The sequence below is a fragment of the Pagrus pagrus genome (genome assembly GCF_965226575.1).
Source record: "Pagrus pagrus genome assembly, chromosome: 11".
NCBI lineage: Eukaryota > Metazoa > Chordata > Actinopteri > Spariformes > Sparidae > Pagrus > Pagrus pagrus.
This window is the reverse complement of record NC_140195.1, coordinates 27,243,009-27,258,708: the sequence shown is the minus strand read 5'-3', so window position 1 is coordinate 27,258,708 and position 15,700 is coordinate 27,243,009. Positions and strand designations below refer to the sequence as shown.

General features: G+C 39.6%; 1 protein-coding gene across 3 annotated transcripts; it reads left to right on the top strand.

The window, feature by feature from the left end:
- Positions 1 to 556: 556 nt before the first annotated feature.
- LOC311265467 (SRSF protein kinase 3) lies at positions 557 to 13,371 on the top strand. Of its 3 annotated transcripts, none has more exons than XM_084367146.1 (13): positions 557 to 921; positions 1,037 to 1,108; positions 1,958 to 2,061; positions 4,470 to 4,578; positions 4,840 to 4,927; positions 5,204 to 5,321; positions 5,672 to 5,778; positions 6,839 to 6,995; positions 7,246 to 7,322; positions 7,812 to 7,919; positions 8,614 to 8,683; positions 8,837 to 8,929; positions 10,040 to 13,371. In XM_084367146.1, the coding sequence occupies exons 2-13, from the start codon at positions 1,059 to 1,061 to the stop codon at positions 10,222 to 10,224; spliced, it is 1,266 nt and encodes a 421-aa protein (XP_084223272.1). In that variant the 5' UTR covers positions 557 to 921; positions 1,037 to 1,058; the 3' UTR covers positions 10,225 to 13,371. The 3 variants fall into 3 exon arrangements, with proteins under 3 accessions (XP_084223272.1, XP_084223271.1, XP_084223273.1); XM_084367145.1 differs by having other exon boundaries at positions 1,003 to 1,108; XM_084367147.1 differs by having other exon boundaries at positions 570 to 1,108; positions 5,234 to 5,321; positions 10,040 to 13,370.
- Positions 13,372 to 15,700: the final 2,329 nt, after the last annotated feature.

The window sequence follows — 15,700 nt, the reverse complement described above, 5'->3', positions numbered from 1 at the left end:
AAGAGATACAAAGTCAATAATCGACTGTAATTGTGGACAAGGTTTGGGCGTCTACGTCAACATAGCGAAGTCATGTTTATAGCCTGACGTTAGCTTTTCATCTCTGTGGATTGCACTGACACTTCATAAATCATAAAAGTGGTGATCATCTGTGAAGATTATCTTGCTAAACATAAAGTTGTATTTATCAAAGAGTTTATTTTCTGCAATAATCCAGAATCCAATTCAAAAATCCCACAAGCTTTTTTATGAGGGAGCCTAAACTAACTACGGGTTAGCCTACGAAAATACATCACCCCTCTATAGTGAACACACACATTCACACCTGGGGTCTCTCATCTCCAGGACCGATACCTAATGGGTAACATCACAGATAAGAAAAGGACTGGAACCGATGTCCGATTTTGAAACGGCCGACCTCAGCTCACCTTCGCTCTCTGGACTTTATTGTGATACTTTATATCGTGTTGGAGGACGGGGATCCCATTCTTAAGCCAGGTTTAGCAATCTGTGATCCTGCGGTCCAAAGGTCAAACTCCCTGTGAGACGGCTGGGGAAAAAAAACCCTCAGCAGCTGTCACTCTCTCTCCTCCCTCGGTGTGTTTGGCTTCACACGACACTCCTCTCGTCTGCTGGCCTCTCTCAACTCTGTTGTGGCTTCCCACAGTAATGCTGAAGAGAAATCGAGGAATAGAGATACAGAGAGAGAGAGAGAGAGAGAGAGAGAGAGAGAGGAGGATATAAATCGCACAGTGGAGCAGGTAAAGGCCTGACAGGCGCTGAGTTGGGAGGCTGCTGGGGATTTCCATGTTTAGACCCTGCTGACTCCCAGTCTCCTGAGAGATCTACCGGACCCCCACCTTTCCCACACCACCACCACCTCTCAGCTGCTAACTGTTATCAAGTGGTGCAACATTAAAGGTGCTGCAGCTACTGTTTCAGTCTCTCTCCTAACTTTATGCAAAAAAAGTTTGGACCTCTGCAACACTTTTTTAATTCAAGACACCTGCTCTTTGATTGGCCGCTGTGTCTGCAGGCTGCATCTCCTGAACCGCACCATGAAGAGGAGTCCCCGCCCGGCGAATGCAGCTGCTCAGCAGCATCATATGTAAGTACTGTACAGGGTTTTCTTTATGTTTGATACTGTAGAAGAATCATGTATGTGAATGGGTGGTTAAACTGCAGACAGACTGCTTTAAACCTAAACACACACACACACACACACACACACACACACAAACACACACACACAAACATTTTTTTCTAAGCATGCATTTGCTTTAATGTTTTGATGTAACCTTCAATTCTTGCTTGTTCCAATCCAAACACTCATAAACTTTTTTTCCGTGGCCACAGCAGCACAGTTAAGTTTAGCAGAGCGCTGCACACATAAAGCATGCCAGCATTATTATAGACATCATGGGGGTGACTTAAATGACAGCTTAGAGTTTCAGGCAGGATATCAAAGTGTTTAAACAAGTCTTCATATTACATCATGAACATTTTACTGTGCTCACTATATCTAACAACAAAAGGACAGCAACTCTACTGTACGACTCAATCTGTGGATGGTATTTTCAGATACATGACGTGATGACCCAAACTCTTCTACATCCAGAGCAGCTGGGATGTTATCAGGTTGCGTGAACATGCTGCAAAATGATTTACAGCTGAGTCAGAAATAGTGCAACTTCCGATGCTGCTTGTCCGCTCTTAGCCAGGCACAGGGACAAGTTTCCACAGCGGGATGAGTGTATGGGAAACTCTAAAAGAAGTTCAACTGTCCCGGCTGCCCTCAGCAACTCGACATTGACACACACACACACACACACACACACACACACACACACACACACACACACTGACACACACACTTTATGTAGAAGATGCATGGGCAGTAATGCAGAAGACTATAGGATCACGTTTTCATCTGACTTGTCTGTGTGTGTGTTTGCAGGAGTAAAGCTGTGTCTCCTAATAATTTTGAGGCCCTTGGATGCCACGAGCAGCTGGATCCAAAGGACAACCAGGACTCCGAGGACCCCAGAGAATACTGTTATGGTAGGGCAGTCTCTGAACTCACTTCATCATCTGTAGAGGTGCTCGTTTACTGCTGCCACACTTTCATCCTCAGCCCCTCCATCCCCTCAGAACGCCCTGTAATAAACTGATCTAAATGATTCTTCCACCAACAAAGCAGAAATCATTTACATATACAGCATGACAACACGCTGCTGTTAAAATAAAAGAGAAAGAGAAGTTTGTGCTTCAAAAGCAAATATTGTATATTATATATAAATATATAATGTTTTTGTATGTATATATATATATATATATATATATATATATATGTAAAATAAACATTATTTGCTTTTCCTTAGTAACTTACACATTTTAAATTATTATTACAACTTAGTCAAGGAAGGATGATAACCTGACTGGTATTTAAGAGATAAAGCCAGATAACTGTCCTGCTAAATGCCAACATGCTCACAACAATAATGCTATCATGCTAATGTTTAGCAGGTGTAATGTTGACCATGTTTGCCATCTTATTTTAGCGTGTTAGCACGATATTGTTTTAGAATTGGCAGTATTACTGTCTGTGTAGATTAAAAAGAGTAGGGTAAAATGTGAAATAATAACGCTACCATAGCCTAGCTAGCCTGTGACAACGTTAGCTTACCTTACCGCGGTTTTGACAGGAATCTGCTCCATATTTTCAACTGAATACTCATTAATCATGAGCCTGGTCTCTTTGTGGGGTTCAGGCATTGTCACGGCAGATCAAGATAAATCCAACTTCTGTTGCTTCAGCTTGCTCGGGCAATCATCCTTTCTGCTTGTCAGCAGCATCATCTCTCGCAGTTAGCTTAGTGTTAGCATGAACCCTCTTCAGTTGTTTCTTTATGTTACTTGTGCCATGTCTCTCTGTAGAGTTTCTTTGGTTTCCCAATACATCGTTTTCACTGAAATCTTCCTTTTCGCTGATAAATTAGTATTCTCATTTCAAAAACGTAGTTTCTGAATCCGTAGCCATTTTTCTGCAAAACAGTCGTTCTTGAGCACTGTTTTTTCTATTGGTGCACTAGCAAAAGACAAATTCTTCATCTACACTTAATGCACTATTGTTACTGTATTATAACTGTAATAATAATACTATAATCCTGTTAGACACATATTGCTTTACTCCATTACTGCTTAAATAATACATTCCTGTAACATATTACTTTTGTAGAGCATTACCCCCAATACTGGTAATTGGTACTAAACACTAAGTTCAACTGTGGCTGATGGTTTAGTTATTGGATGGATGGACGCATACTGTATTTTGATTTTATGATTGTGTAAGATGAAAGGTTAAGGAATCAACAAAGTTATCACAGTTCAACTCTAGATGGAGATGGATGTGTGTACCAAATATCCATCCAATGTTTGTGGAGAATTTTCGACTAAAAACCAAAAATGTCAACCTCATGGTTCCACTAGAGTAAACGTTCGAGGATCAACAGAGTCATTGGGATTCATCCTCTGGGGACATTCAATCTCAGCACAAACTTTCATAGCAGTACATTCAATATTGGTTTATTTATTCCTGTTTTTTTTGTAAAATATAAGGTAGTTGTGCTTTTAAAATATTCAAATCAAACAATCTGAGGAGGATAGACTCATATCACCTTGTGTGATTCCTGCTCTTCATTTTGTGATGAGCCACAAACTGGATTGTGAACATTCTGATGACACGGTATAAATCGTTAAATTAGGTCCCGTCCTTGGAGGTGACCTTATTAGGTGACATTTGAACAGTCGGCAAAATAATTGAACTTCAAATGAGGTTTTTCATTTTTTCTGGTTTGTGAACTAAACGCTTTTTATGTGACCAGACTCACTCCCTTTGTAATCATGGTCACTTGAATGCAGCATTGTGACCTTGGTCCCTGCTCTTCCTCCCTTCCTGCCAGCTGTGCAGGTCTCTGCGTGTACCTCTTAAAGCAGATAAGCTCTTGAGTATGTGATACCACAGATACCTGACACAGTAATAAATCATATTCCGGCTTCTATCATGTTCAGTTTTAGTAGCAAAAGAGATTCAATTTCGAGATCTCTGACTATGTCCAAGAACTGCACATCATGCTGGCTGAAAGAGAGCTGATACAGGCTTATGCATCATCATTTTCAGTGTCCCGCTGGCAGATTTGAATGTATTACTCACTACAGACACGATATAGCTTTGGAGGAAGTTGTAATGCCAGAAATAGCTTTAGTGTCACATTGTAGCCCTCTCTCTGTGAGATGAAATATGTATAGGCCTACTGTATGATGATAAGGTTTCACATTCCAGTCAAGAACTGTACACACAGGGGTCAAACACATGAGAGCCGTCGTGCCATTGAAGCTTAAATTTAAACCATCATATACACAGTGAGGTAATAGATCCTTTGTCTATTCTCATGCTCTTAACTCCTCAGGTGGGTACCACCCTGTCCAGATAGGAGACATCCTCAACAGAAGATACCAGGTGGTTTCTAAACTAGGCTGGGGCTATTTCTCCACCGTCTGGCTGTGTCTGGACCTCAGGTAGAAAAATCTGTGATGATGCAACCTTATTTAGATATTACTTTAAAGGAATAGTTTTCACAATGGCCACCAATGTACACATGAGAACTGGAATTAGCACTTTTTGCAAACATAACAAAACATGTTTGAATACAGACATTAATCACATACAGCAGCCAAACCTCTTCCTTCATTGCTTCGTTTCCAGTTTTGTTTTGTTTCTCATGATGATTATTGTCTATTTTTCACAACAAAATAAAAAAGTGGTGTCTGTGTTAACAGGCTAGGTCTTCGTGTGGCTGTGAAGGTGCTGAAGAGTGGAGCTGGCTTCACCCAGGCAGGACAAGATGAACTTGCTCTCCTACGATGTGTGAGTGACCTGTTGTTTGTTTCTCCACCGACATCTCTCATTCTTTTTGTGTTCATTTTCTTGACTTTTTTGTTTGCATTTAAATTCTTGTTCACAAAACAACTCTTGCATGCCCATTTTAGCTCCCTTTCCACCTTTCCCTCTACACTGCCTTTGCCACTCCCTATTTACTATTAACCACATGCTTGTTATGAAATGCTTTCCTTCTCTTTCTATTTTCTATTATTCTATCCTGACCTCTTACACTGTCTTCCTTCTTCCCCTCCTCTCTCTAAGTTTTCTCTGTCCTGTTGTCTCTCTAATCAGGCTAGTGGACCTACGAGCCGTCATCCCTCCAGTCAAAGGATTGTCCAGCTGCTTGATGAGTTCAAGCTGGCCGGGGTCAACGGGATCCGTATCCTTTTTACAGACTGTCATTCCCTGAGCACGCATTTAAAGCCTGACACTGAGGCCTGAAGAGTTATCATGTATGGAGGTGTGAGCTTGTGGTGTGTCTCTGAGAGCCAGTAAAAGGCATCAATCAAATCAGACAGTCAATATCAAAGTACAGTATACTGTAGTATCAATTATATAACGTGTGATAGAATGAATGTATCTCATAAATGATAAATGTTTACAAATTCTGACTTTTTAGAGATGTAACAACACATGGCATTAGCCTATGTTGGCTCACTGCAGTACTGCAGAGAATGCTTGCTAATAGCTCACAGACATGTTAAACTGACCTTGATGCCTGCTGGTTAGACATATGCCTGGTGATGGAGCTGCTGGGGCCAGACCTGAGGAGCTGGCAGCTCTGTTTTGGGAATCCAGGACTGACGGGGCCTTCGGTCAAACAAGTACTTACTCAGGTAAACAACTGCTGAGACCAGAAGGGGTTTTGTAAGATATGGTCAGAATTTTAGTCTCAAACATTCAAAAAATTAAGTAACATTATCAAATGTGAAGAAAGAGAAACAGAAAAATACAACCATACACAAGAACAATCTTAATTGCCTTGTTACCTCCTCATCAAACACACATCATTCAGACTAGATGTAAACAAATTCAACAATCAATTCCACAATCACCTCTGGTTTGGTTGAAATAAATCCTCAATTCATCAGTAGATCCACAGTAAGATGTGAAAATATTTAAGCTTTACATGGTTTATACCCATTGCTGATGTCTGACTCCCTCTCAGTCTGGTTTCCAGTTCAGTGGAAAGCCGGATAACAGAGCCCTGCTGCCTGCAAGGTTGTGGTGTGGGCAGACTCCAGAGAGTTGATAGGGCCACTTAGCCCCTTCGACTTACAGACCTACAACCAAAGATAGTTACAGCAAAGTACAGTGAGCAGTAGAAAGCGTTTATAATGCCCCACTATAGTTTTGGAGCCACCTTCAAATTCTGCCCATTTCTAAAAAATAATACTTTAAATGCTGCTGAAGAAACTGCATAAATCTTCCTATTCCCAGTACTCTCCTGAAGTAATGTCTCGTTAGCTGAGGATCAAATCCAGATACCATCAGTAAATAATGAACAGTTGAACATTTTTTAATTTGTTTAAAAGATACAACATGTTAATTAGTGAACTTTATGGTACTGCTGGCTGTGTGTTTTATACTAAGCCTTTTGCTAAGCTAAGCTAATCAACTGCTCATAGTTAGCATAGAAACATGAGAGTTGTAGGTTATCAATTTTCTTATCATACTCTTGAAAAGAAAGTGAATACTTTTTTCTCAGGTCATGACAACATTGTGGCTTTTACACTAAGTAGATTCTGCACAACTGAAAAAAACAGAGGCAGCAGATACATATGAGGCTAATTAGACTGCCCATTTTGCCTGCCTGACCCTATCGGTCTGCCCCGACAGAGTCACAGGTCTGAAAAAGTTTGGTGCATCAGTATAACTGTCCTGTGTTTTCTGTAGGTTCTGCAGGGCCTGGACTACCTTCACACTCAGTGTAAAATCATCCACACAGACATCAAGCCTGAAAACATCCTGCTGTGTCTGGAGCAGCAGTCCCACAAAGTCCCAGCAGGGGGCAGCAGCTCTTCCTCTGCACTGGCTGGGAAAGAGACCACAGGCACAGTTGTTTTTTTAATGCGTACAGTGTTCATCAATTGTGTGTACGGAGCAGATGACTTGTGCTAATGTCAGGCTTTTGCTAAACTTTACTCTGTACACACTGAGGGCCTTATATCAAGCAAATACATTATATCCAGAATGTCAGAGATGGAGAAAACTAAGTCTCCAGTATTTAAATTTCTTATAAAACAGTATATCTTGGAATGGATACAATGTTTTGATACATGAATTCTTGTTGTCTCTTTCAGAGAAGAAGCAGGTGAACCCATACAGTTTAAAGGAAATTAGAGTGAAGATTGCAGACCTGGGCAGCTCCTGCTGGGTGGTGAGTACTTGCTCTATACTTTACCACATTAACTTAAAACGTGATGATATAACTTCTTTCTGCTGCCCCCAAGAGGCCAAAACATTAGAAAAGTAGTCAAAAAAAAACACACCTCATTTGCTTCACACAGGACTTTGTGGGTGTTGGTCACACTAGCAGACAAGTGCTCAACTGTAATCAGACTTTAAATTAAATAAGGCTCACTTCTGATTGGTGCACAAAAATATTGACAAAGCTTTCTGACCTCAAACAAGTATGATAAGCTCAGACTAAAAAATGTTGATTGATTGCAATTCAGCTTAATTTTGCTGCCATATAAAAAACATTTGTCTCTATTTTTAGAGAGAAGTTTGTGTTACATGAAAATTTACCCTCCGAAAAGTAGAAACACAAATGTAGTGCCTGTAACACCCTGAGAGAACAAACACTAACTGATTAAAATTACAATTTTCTGTCCATGTTTATGTCCGTTTCTTTTTCTTGGACCAGTATAAACATTTCTGTGAGGAGATCCAGACCCGTCAGTATCGCTCACTAGAGGTTTTACTGGGATCCGAGTACGGCCCATCTGCTGACATCTGGAGTGTCGCCTGCTTGGTGAGGGAAATACATTACACTGGATATCAAACCAACTCTTTAGAAATTCTTTTTCCACAATATCGAAAAAAAAATTCACACAAGAACAAATTTGATGGTATCATCTGCTATTAAATACATTTTAATGTTTCCAATACCTTACATGTATAATTTGTTTAGAAAACAAACAGTAATGGGCCCAACGCTCAGCCTTGAGGAACCCCACAAGTAACCTTCATCATTTAAAGGCAGCAAACTGTCCAAACTGTGTTTGGCAACCTTTATCTGCAGGACTTACCACGTTGTAAGCATGAAAGTTTGAATAAATGTGTGTGACAGTATGACATTCTTTATTCTTGTGAGGGTGCTGTAACCACGGAGTTCATTTGCATTCATCCTCTGGAAATCATAAATGTCCATAAAAAATATGCCCCAATCTATCTCGTGGACTTGGAGATATTTCAGAGGATAAGTCAAAACTTGATCGACTGGTGATGCTAGATTTAAGACAGTGGATCATCAGAATCATGGATATTCATCATGGACATCTGTGCCAAATTTTGTAGTAATCCAGCCAATTGTTTTTGAAATAATTCAGTTTATGCCACAATTAAGCAATATTGGAGTCACCAGTCACTGTGGTTTAGGTTTGGTCCTCACTACTGACGCTTACTTGGCTACACATCCGAACTTTAATTTTCTCTCACACTCTCAGGCCTTTGAGCTGGTCACTGGAGACTCCTTGTTCGAACCCAGAGTCAGCGAGTCCATCTCCCTGGAGGAAGGTATGTTTAGTACAGTCTAGTGACACTAATAGTGGTGCGACAACCAATGACACAGGATTAAAATGGGATAACTCAGTGGCTGCATTGTAATTGTTGATGCACTGTATGTTAATATGTTCTGTAAATTTGTGTGTCCCATGCATGTAACCTCAGACCACATAGCCCAGATCATGGAGCTGCTCGGTAAAATCCCACCGGCTGTTGCCTTGTCAGGAAAATACTCTGCAGAGTACTTCAGCCGCAGAGGTAGGTCTGCAACTTCACCTTAAATGATGTGTGTACTTCGTCAGGTGTTTATATGTATGTTATGTATATGCAGACATGTATTGTCATCGCGATAGCGTCACAACCTTGTATGATGCAGTCATACTTTGAGTTCAGAGTCCGAAGATGGGTGTGATTCGAGAAAGGGGGCCAGAAGCAGTACTGAGTACTCATGTAATAATGAAATAATCACTACTGAGTACTCATGTTATAATGTAGTAATCACTACTGAGTACTCATGTAATAATGTGATAACCACTACTGAGTACTCATGTAATAATGTAGTAATCACTACTGAGTACTCATGTAATACTGTAGTAATCACTACTGAGTACTCATGTAATAATGTGGTAACCACTACTGAGTACTCATGTAATACTGTAGTAATCACTGCTGAGTACTCATGTAATAATGTAGTAATCACTGCTGAGTACTCAAGTAATAATGTAGTAATCATTACTGTGTACTCATGTAATACTGTAGTAACCACTACTGAATACTCATGTAATAATGTAGTAAACTACTGAGTACTCATGTAATAATGTAGTAAACAATACTGAGTACTCATGTAATAATGTAGTAAACACTACTGAGTACTCATGTAATAATGTAGTAAACAATACTGAGTACTCATGTAATAATGTAGTAAACACTGCTGAGTACTCATGTAATAATGTAGTAATCACTGCTGAGTACTCAAGTAATAATGTAGTAATCATTACTGTGTACTCATGTAATACTGTAGTAACCACTACTGAATACTCATGTAATAATGTAGTAAACTACTGAGTACTCATGTAATAATGTAGTAAACAATACTGAGTACTCATGTAATAATGTAGTAAACACTACTGAGTACTCATGTAATAATGTAGTAAACAATACTGAGTACTCATGTAATAATGTAGTAAACACTACTGAGTACTCATGTAATAATGTAGTAATCACTGCTGAGTACTCATGTAATAATTCAGTCACGGATTGAAACAGCAACATGTGGACTGGTGTTGCAGCCGTGTGATCCCATGACAAGATGCTCTCTTGTTGGTACTTGTTTACATCCCTGTGTAATATTGTATGTTTTTCTTGCAGGTGACTTGCGTCATGTCGGCCCACTGAGGCTCTGGAGCCTGTATGACGTTATGGTGGAGAAATACCACTTCCTGTTGGAGGAAGCTTCTGGATTCTCAGACTTCCTTCTTCGCATGCTGGATTATCATCCAGAGAGGAGAGCCACTGCTGCACAGTGCCTCCGCCACCCTTGGCTGACCTCCTGATAGCCTCCTAAAGGCCCTGAAGTGCTCATCCCCATCTGCCTGTCCTCACGGCCAGATGTTTTCAGCATCTTAACCTGGCATATTTCAGAATGCACCAGGCACAGACTCAATCTGTGCAACGTTAAAAATGCATTTTTGATTTTTTTTATACTAGAGGAATACAGAGAGCTTTTTAGAAGACAGTTTGTGTTTCACTCACTTTGATTTGTGAATTCCTGTGGAATGTGGTGTTGTCTCAATGGATGACATTGGATCCCCATCACACAATTTATGCTGCTATGGTGATTTCTACATGGATCTTTTCTAGTGTAGCGACTGCAAGCCTTTGACTGCGACACCTGAGTCCTACTGATTGCAGCTCTTTCAAGGAAAAGATGATTTTGTATTGCCTCTTGCTCAGAGGTGGACAGAGTACACAACTTCACTACTTGAGTAAAAGTACAGATACTCCTTGTCAAATATTACTCCAATACAAGTAAAAGTAGCTTAGTCAAAATATTACTTAAGTAAAAGTACTAAAGTATTTGTTTAAAAAATTACTTAAGTAAAAGTATTTTAAAAATATCTCAGGAAATACAGGAAAGGAAAGTAACTTAATGTCATTATACAATACACTGATGCGATTCTGCTACAGACAGTTTATAGCTCAAAAATAAGCAAATAAAGGCAAGAAGCCTCAGAACACAGACTCAGCTGCATTCATCAACAAGTGAAATATATTGCAGACAGCTGCGGTCAGTTCAGTATATTTTTGCATCTGACATCCATGCTTTCTCTACATAAAAAAGATGTAGATGCAGGCACTACAAGAACTTATATTGACATTTACAGATAAACAACTTATTGGCTAGTTTACTTTACTTATATCATACATCATAGCCAAAAATGAGCCGGATAACCCATATCAAAGACAGCCGCACCTCACTAACGCGCGCACATCCACTCTCTCTCTCTCTCTCTCTCTCTCACACACACACACACACAGACACACGCGCGTGCGCGCACACACACACACACACACACACACACACACACACACACACACACACACACACACACACTCTCTCTCTCTTTCACAAACATTAAGCTAGCTAACGTTAGTAGCTACTTTACATACCGCGACGTGCTTTTTCCGGTTGGAAGACGAGTCTTTGTAGTCCGTGATATAATTGCTCCGCGGTAAGAACAACAAACATTTAAACTGAAACGAATCAGTTTTTGTGACAAAAATCTCAAACATGGGTTTGAGATAAGGCCACGGGTGCTCATGACGTAGTACAGGTACGGCAATACGGCTAAGACAAACCATACGCGAATCAGCAGAAACAGTTTATTTTCTCTGAATTTTGCACACAAAAAAAATCATCAGCTGACGTAAGATCAAAAGTAGCGAGTAACGAGAGCATCAATAGAAATGTAGTGGAGTAAAAAGTACAATATTTGTCCTTCAAATGTAGTGGAGTGAAAGTAAAAGTATCCCCCCAAAATAATACTCAAGTAAAGTACAGATACTCAAAAACTGTACTTAAGTACAGTACTCAAGTAAATTTACTTCGTTACTGTCCACCACTGCTCTTGCTACACTGACAGGCTTTACACTGCTAGCCAGTGTGAAGTTGTCAATATGATGCCAACTTTAAGTGCAGTGTTATTCAGTAAGATTGAATGTTTGCTATTAAATCAGAGAATGATAATACATTTATAGATTTCATGAACTTTCACATTGTATGTAATGTGAAAATATGCTTTTGTTGTTGTTTACTTTTTATACAGTGTAATGAACAACTTTAACTTGCAGTGCAAATGTACAGTAAGTCACATCAATTCACTTATATTGCCAAAAAAAACATACATTTTCCTAACAGGGCTGTAAGAACTGTACAGTATAGACAATGACACCCACTAGACCCTTGATTTGGATATGGAAAACTCCATAAAAATCCCTTTAATAATAACTACAAACTGTTATGATGAGACTTTATATCAGACAGCTTTTTTAAGAAATTAAAGTGCCTCTTTCTATTCTGTACACGTTCAAACTTGTTTTCTCACAGAGCCTCCTGCTGCTGTAAAAGGAAAGCTCCTAATCAAAATTAAAACCCTGATCGAGGCTGATCAGGGTTCACTCACTCAACATGTTTCTCTGAGCTTGTTTTATGGTAATGAATGGTGGAATTGACTTTCTCATGAGTTTTGTGCTTCTTTAATTGTCACGATCCAGAGACCCTGTATTTAATATTTATCATGCTTTTGCCGTAGTTTCTTCTTGTTTTTTAAATCTTTATTTGAATTAACTCTCAGGACCGTCCAGGTAGCTTCCACAGGATGATGATTTTATAATGACCACAGGGAACATTCTTCACTTTATTTCAAATATATACAAAGCTACACAAATCAAACAATGGATCAAATGACTATATGTAACTCCACCATGAATAGTTATTTTCTGATTTGATAATTATTTATTCATACATCTGTATAGTTCTTGTTTTGTGTGTATAGCTTAGATAATTAATTATACTATCTTAGAAATCAAATAATGATTAATTTAATTGACATAATGACAATTAAATTCATCTTGAATCTTGAATAACAGGAGTTGTAAAGAATCATACATACAAGATGAATGGGTAAAACCAGCCCTTTAATGTTAATACACTTTTTTCCATTCTGTTCTCGTGCAGCATGCAGTGCTGTGTGAAATGTTTCGATACTAAATGTTCTCAATAGACCTAGTAACTTTGAAAATGTACGGTGAGAGTTTAATCTCCCATGAAGCAAAGCATTTAGGGTGTGAATTTCACATCAGATGAAATGATCATCATTGGACATCATTGATTTTGAACCCTTATAAGTACACTGTGTAATGTATTACCAAAAACACCACTCAGAAGACAGAACTGCATAAAACACTGTCAACAGAAAAGGTTGAAATCCACAATAAACAGCCCTTGACCTTTGACCTGCTTGTTTTCAGTCAGACAATAAGCATCAAATTATGATTTGACTTGTCCTCATTAAAACATATGACAGTGATATCATCAAAGTTTTGCTGCACAGAGTTAAAGTATGACAACTCTATATACACAGTGTGTAGTATGCAGGTCATACATAATCTACATGTTAAAAAATAGTCAAGCACGTCATCCTATCCAGCTGTAAGCTCGACACTCCACCTGTGGCTGTTCTTTATAAACGATCGTATAACCGCACTCTGTCCTGATCCGCCGACATTTCCTGGGCCAGGATGTGGGCTTCATTGGCCTGGAAGGACAGAGAGGAGACATGGTTGAAGAGGAGAGGGATTATGAGACTGTGGGACTTTTCAGACCTGATCACAAGTGGACAGCTCTAAGTACAGGTGTGAATGCCCCAAAAGTGCATCGAGGACATGTCAATGTTAACAGATGTTTGTGAACACGAACATCTGTTTCAACTAACCCAAACTAGTAAATGCAATATCCCCAGACTCCCTTACATATCGTGTGATTTTAAGAGTTGTTGAGTGAGGAGAGACTCAACAAACTTTGAGAAACTTACATTACAGCAAATTCTACATCATTCATGCCTTCTTGTTAATTCAGCATTAAATGCAACACATTAAGTTGTCTCTTTCCTTTTAAAAAGTATCAGTTTGAACACACTGTCTCGACTCATTTAAACATTTAAAGTAAACTGAGGAAAGAAGACAACATTTCATTGACATTAAACATGTCAAACTTTACAGATAATAAACAGTCACCAATATAGGCTTCTTCTTTGTCACCAACTGAGAAAGTTCCCAGACTCCCTTTAAAAATCATGCAACTTTATGAGTTGTGGAGTCAGGAGAAACTTTATTGACTTTGTGAAACACTGTCTACAGCACAGTCTTAACTGTTTTGGCCCCCTTGTAAATTCGGCAAATGTTATACATGAATTCTTTCTTTCTTTGTGGATAAAACATTGTGTCCATTTGGCCCAATGATGTATGTGTTTATTTGCATGTAGAGCATCAAAGTGAGATCCGATCACAAGTGGTCACTTGAGATGAATGTTGAGACGCATGTTAATGCCAGGTGTGAACTGATGGAGTTAGAGCTGTCCACTTGCAATAAGATCCCTCAGGATGGATATTGCTACCAGGTCTGAATTCCCTCTATGAGAGGCAGCCATTTGCAAGGCTTTGTATAACTGAAATTAATTAGTATGTGAATGATTAGTATGAAGTGAATAATCTACTCACGTGAGGCAATGGACACCAAAGTCATGACAGAAGCACTTGTCACAGCCTCTCCGGAAAGAATCTCCTGGTTTGTAGTACTTGTCTTTGTGTGAACAGACACCTGTGGGAGAAACAAGAACCACGATGACATATCACACACATGTTTAACCTTACTTATCCTTTTCAGTGCAGGTATGACCCAGCTATAGGTTAAAAAAATACACATTGTTTACAGGAAGACTTCTATAAATGTTTACCCTTATGGCAGAAAACATAAAGCCCTGCTGTGAGAGGTCAGGCTAAATCTAGCATCCACACTGACTTATCCTCCCCTTCCTGCAGGCTGCCTCAGCTATCATGGGGTATGTCAGTCACCTTGAGGAGGGGATCAATAAGAACACACTGATCTGCTGTGAAGAGCCCACAGGGGCTGAATGCAAGGTCAGAGTATAGAGGACATAGTCCGGAGGTACCATAAGTCACAATGCAAGTGTTCATTTCTGCTCCCCAGGCAGAAAGCAGCAACTACTGGAGCATGGACACAAGAGTTTGAATAATCCTGCACGGAAACAGAGGTACTTCTTACCTTTTATGTGGTATATGGAGGCTTCAGAGTATCCGTTGCTAAACAGAAGAATGAGGGACAAGCAGAAAGCAAACACCAGCGAGCATCCACTTACTGAGTGTAACATGGTAAATGAATGACTTGAAGAGAGAATTCTGGACTCTTTCAACCTGTTTTATATGAATTCTCTCAATTTAAAAAAATGATGGTTTCACAACTCTTATGTGAGCGTCCAGTGTAATCCAGTAAAGTCCTTGTGATGGCCCAGTGGACAATTGCTAATATTTATAGTCTCACATCTCTACTGTGCAGAAAGCGAGAGAGAAAAAATATCTTCCCACATGTTTAATTCTCTGGTTTCTTCCCTCTGTCCAACTTTTGTTTCGGAGCGAGGTGTGTTTGGAGTTTAGCTGTGTACCCATGCGTCCCTAAATATTACCTTTGGCCCTCACTTGCGGCGTGAGGCTGCGTGGGTGAAAGGATGGCCGGCGCTCGAACAGGACGGTCGATCGGTTCAGTGGTGGCCTCCAACCACCTGGACTTATTCCAGGTTTCTGCATCTTTTGTCTGCTTGTTGACCATCTATCCTCATTTTATCTTTCTCTCTAACATACCAGCCCAGTCGCCAGAGTAAAATGTTGTACCCTAACCCTTTGTACGTTTCTATATTCCTACAACAGGGAGACATTATACATTGCATGTACAAA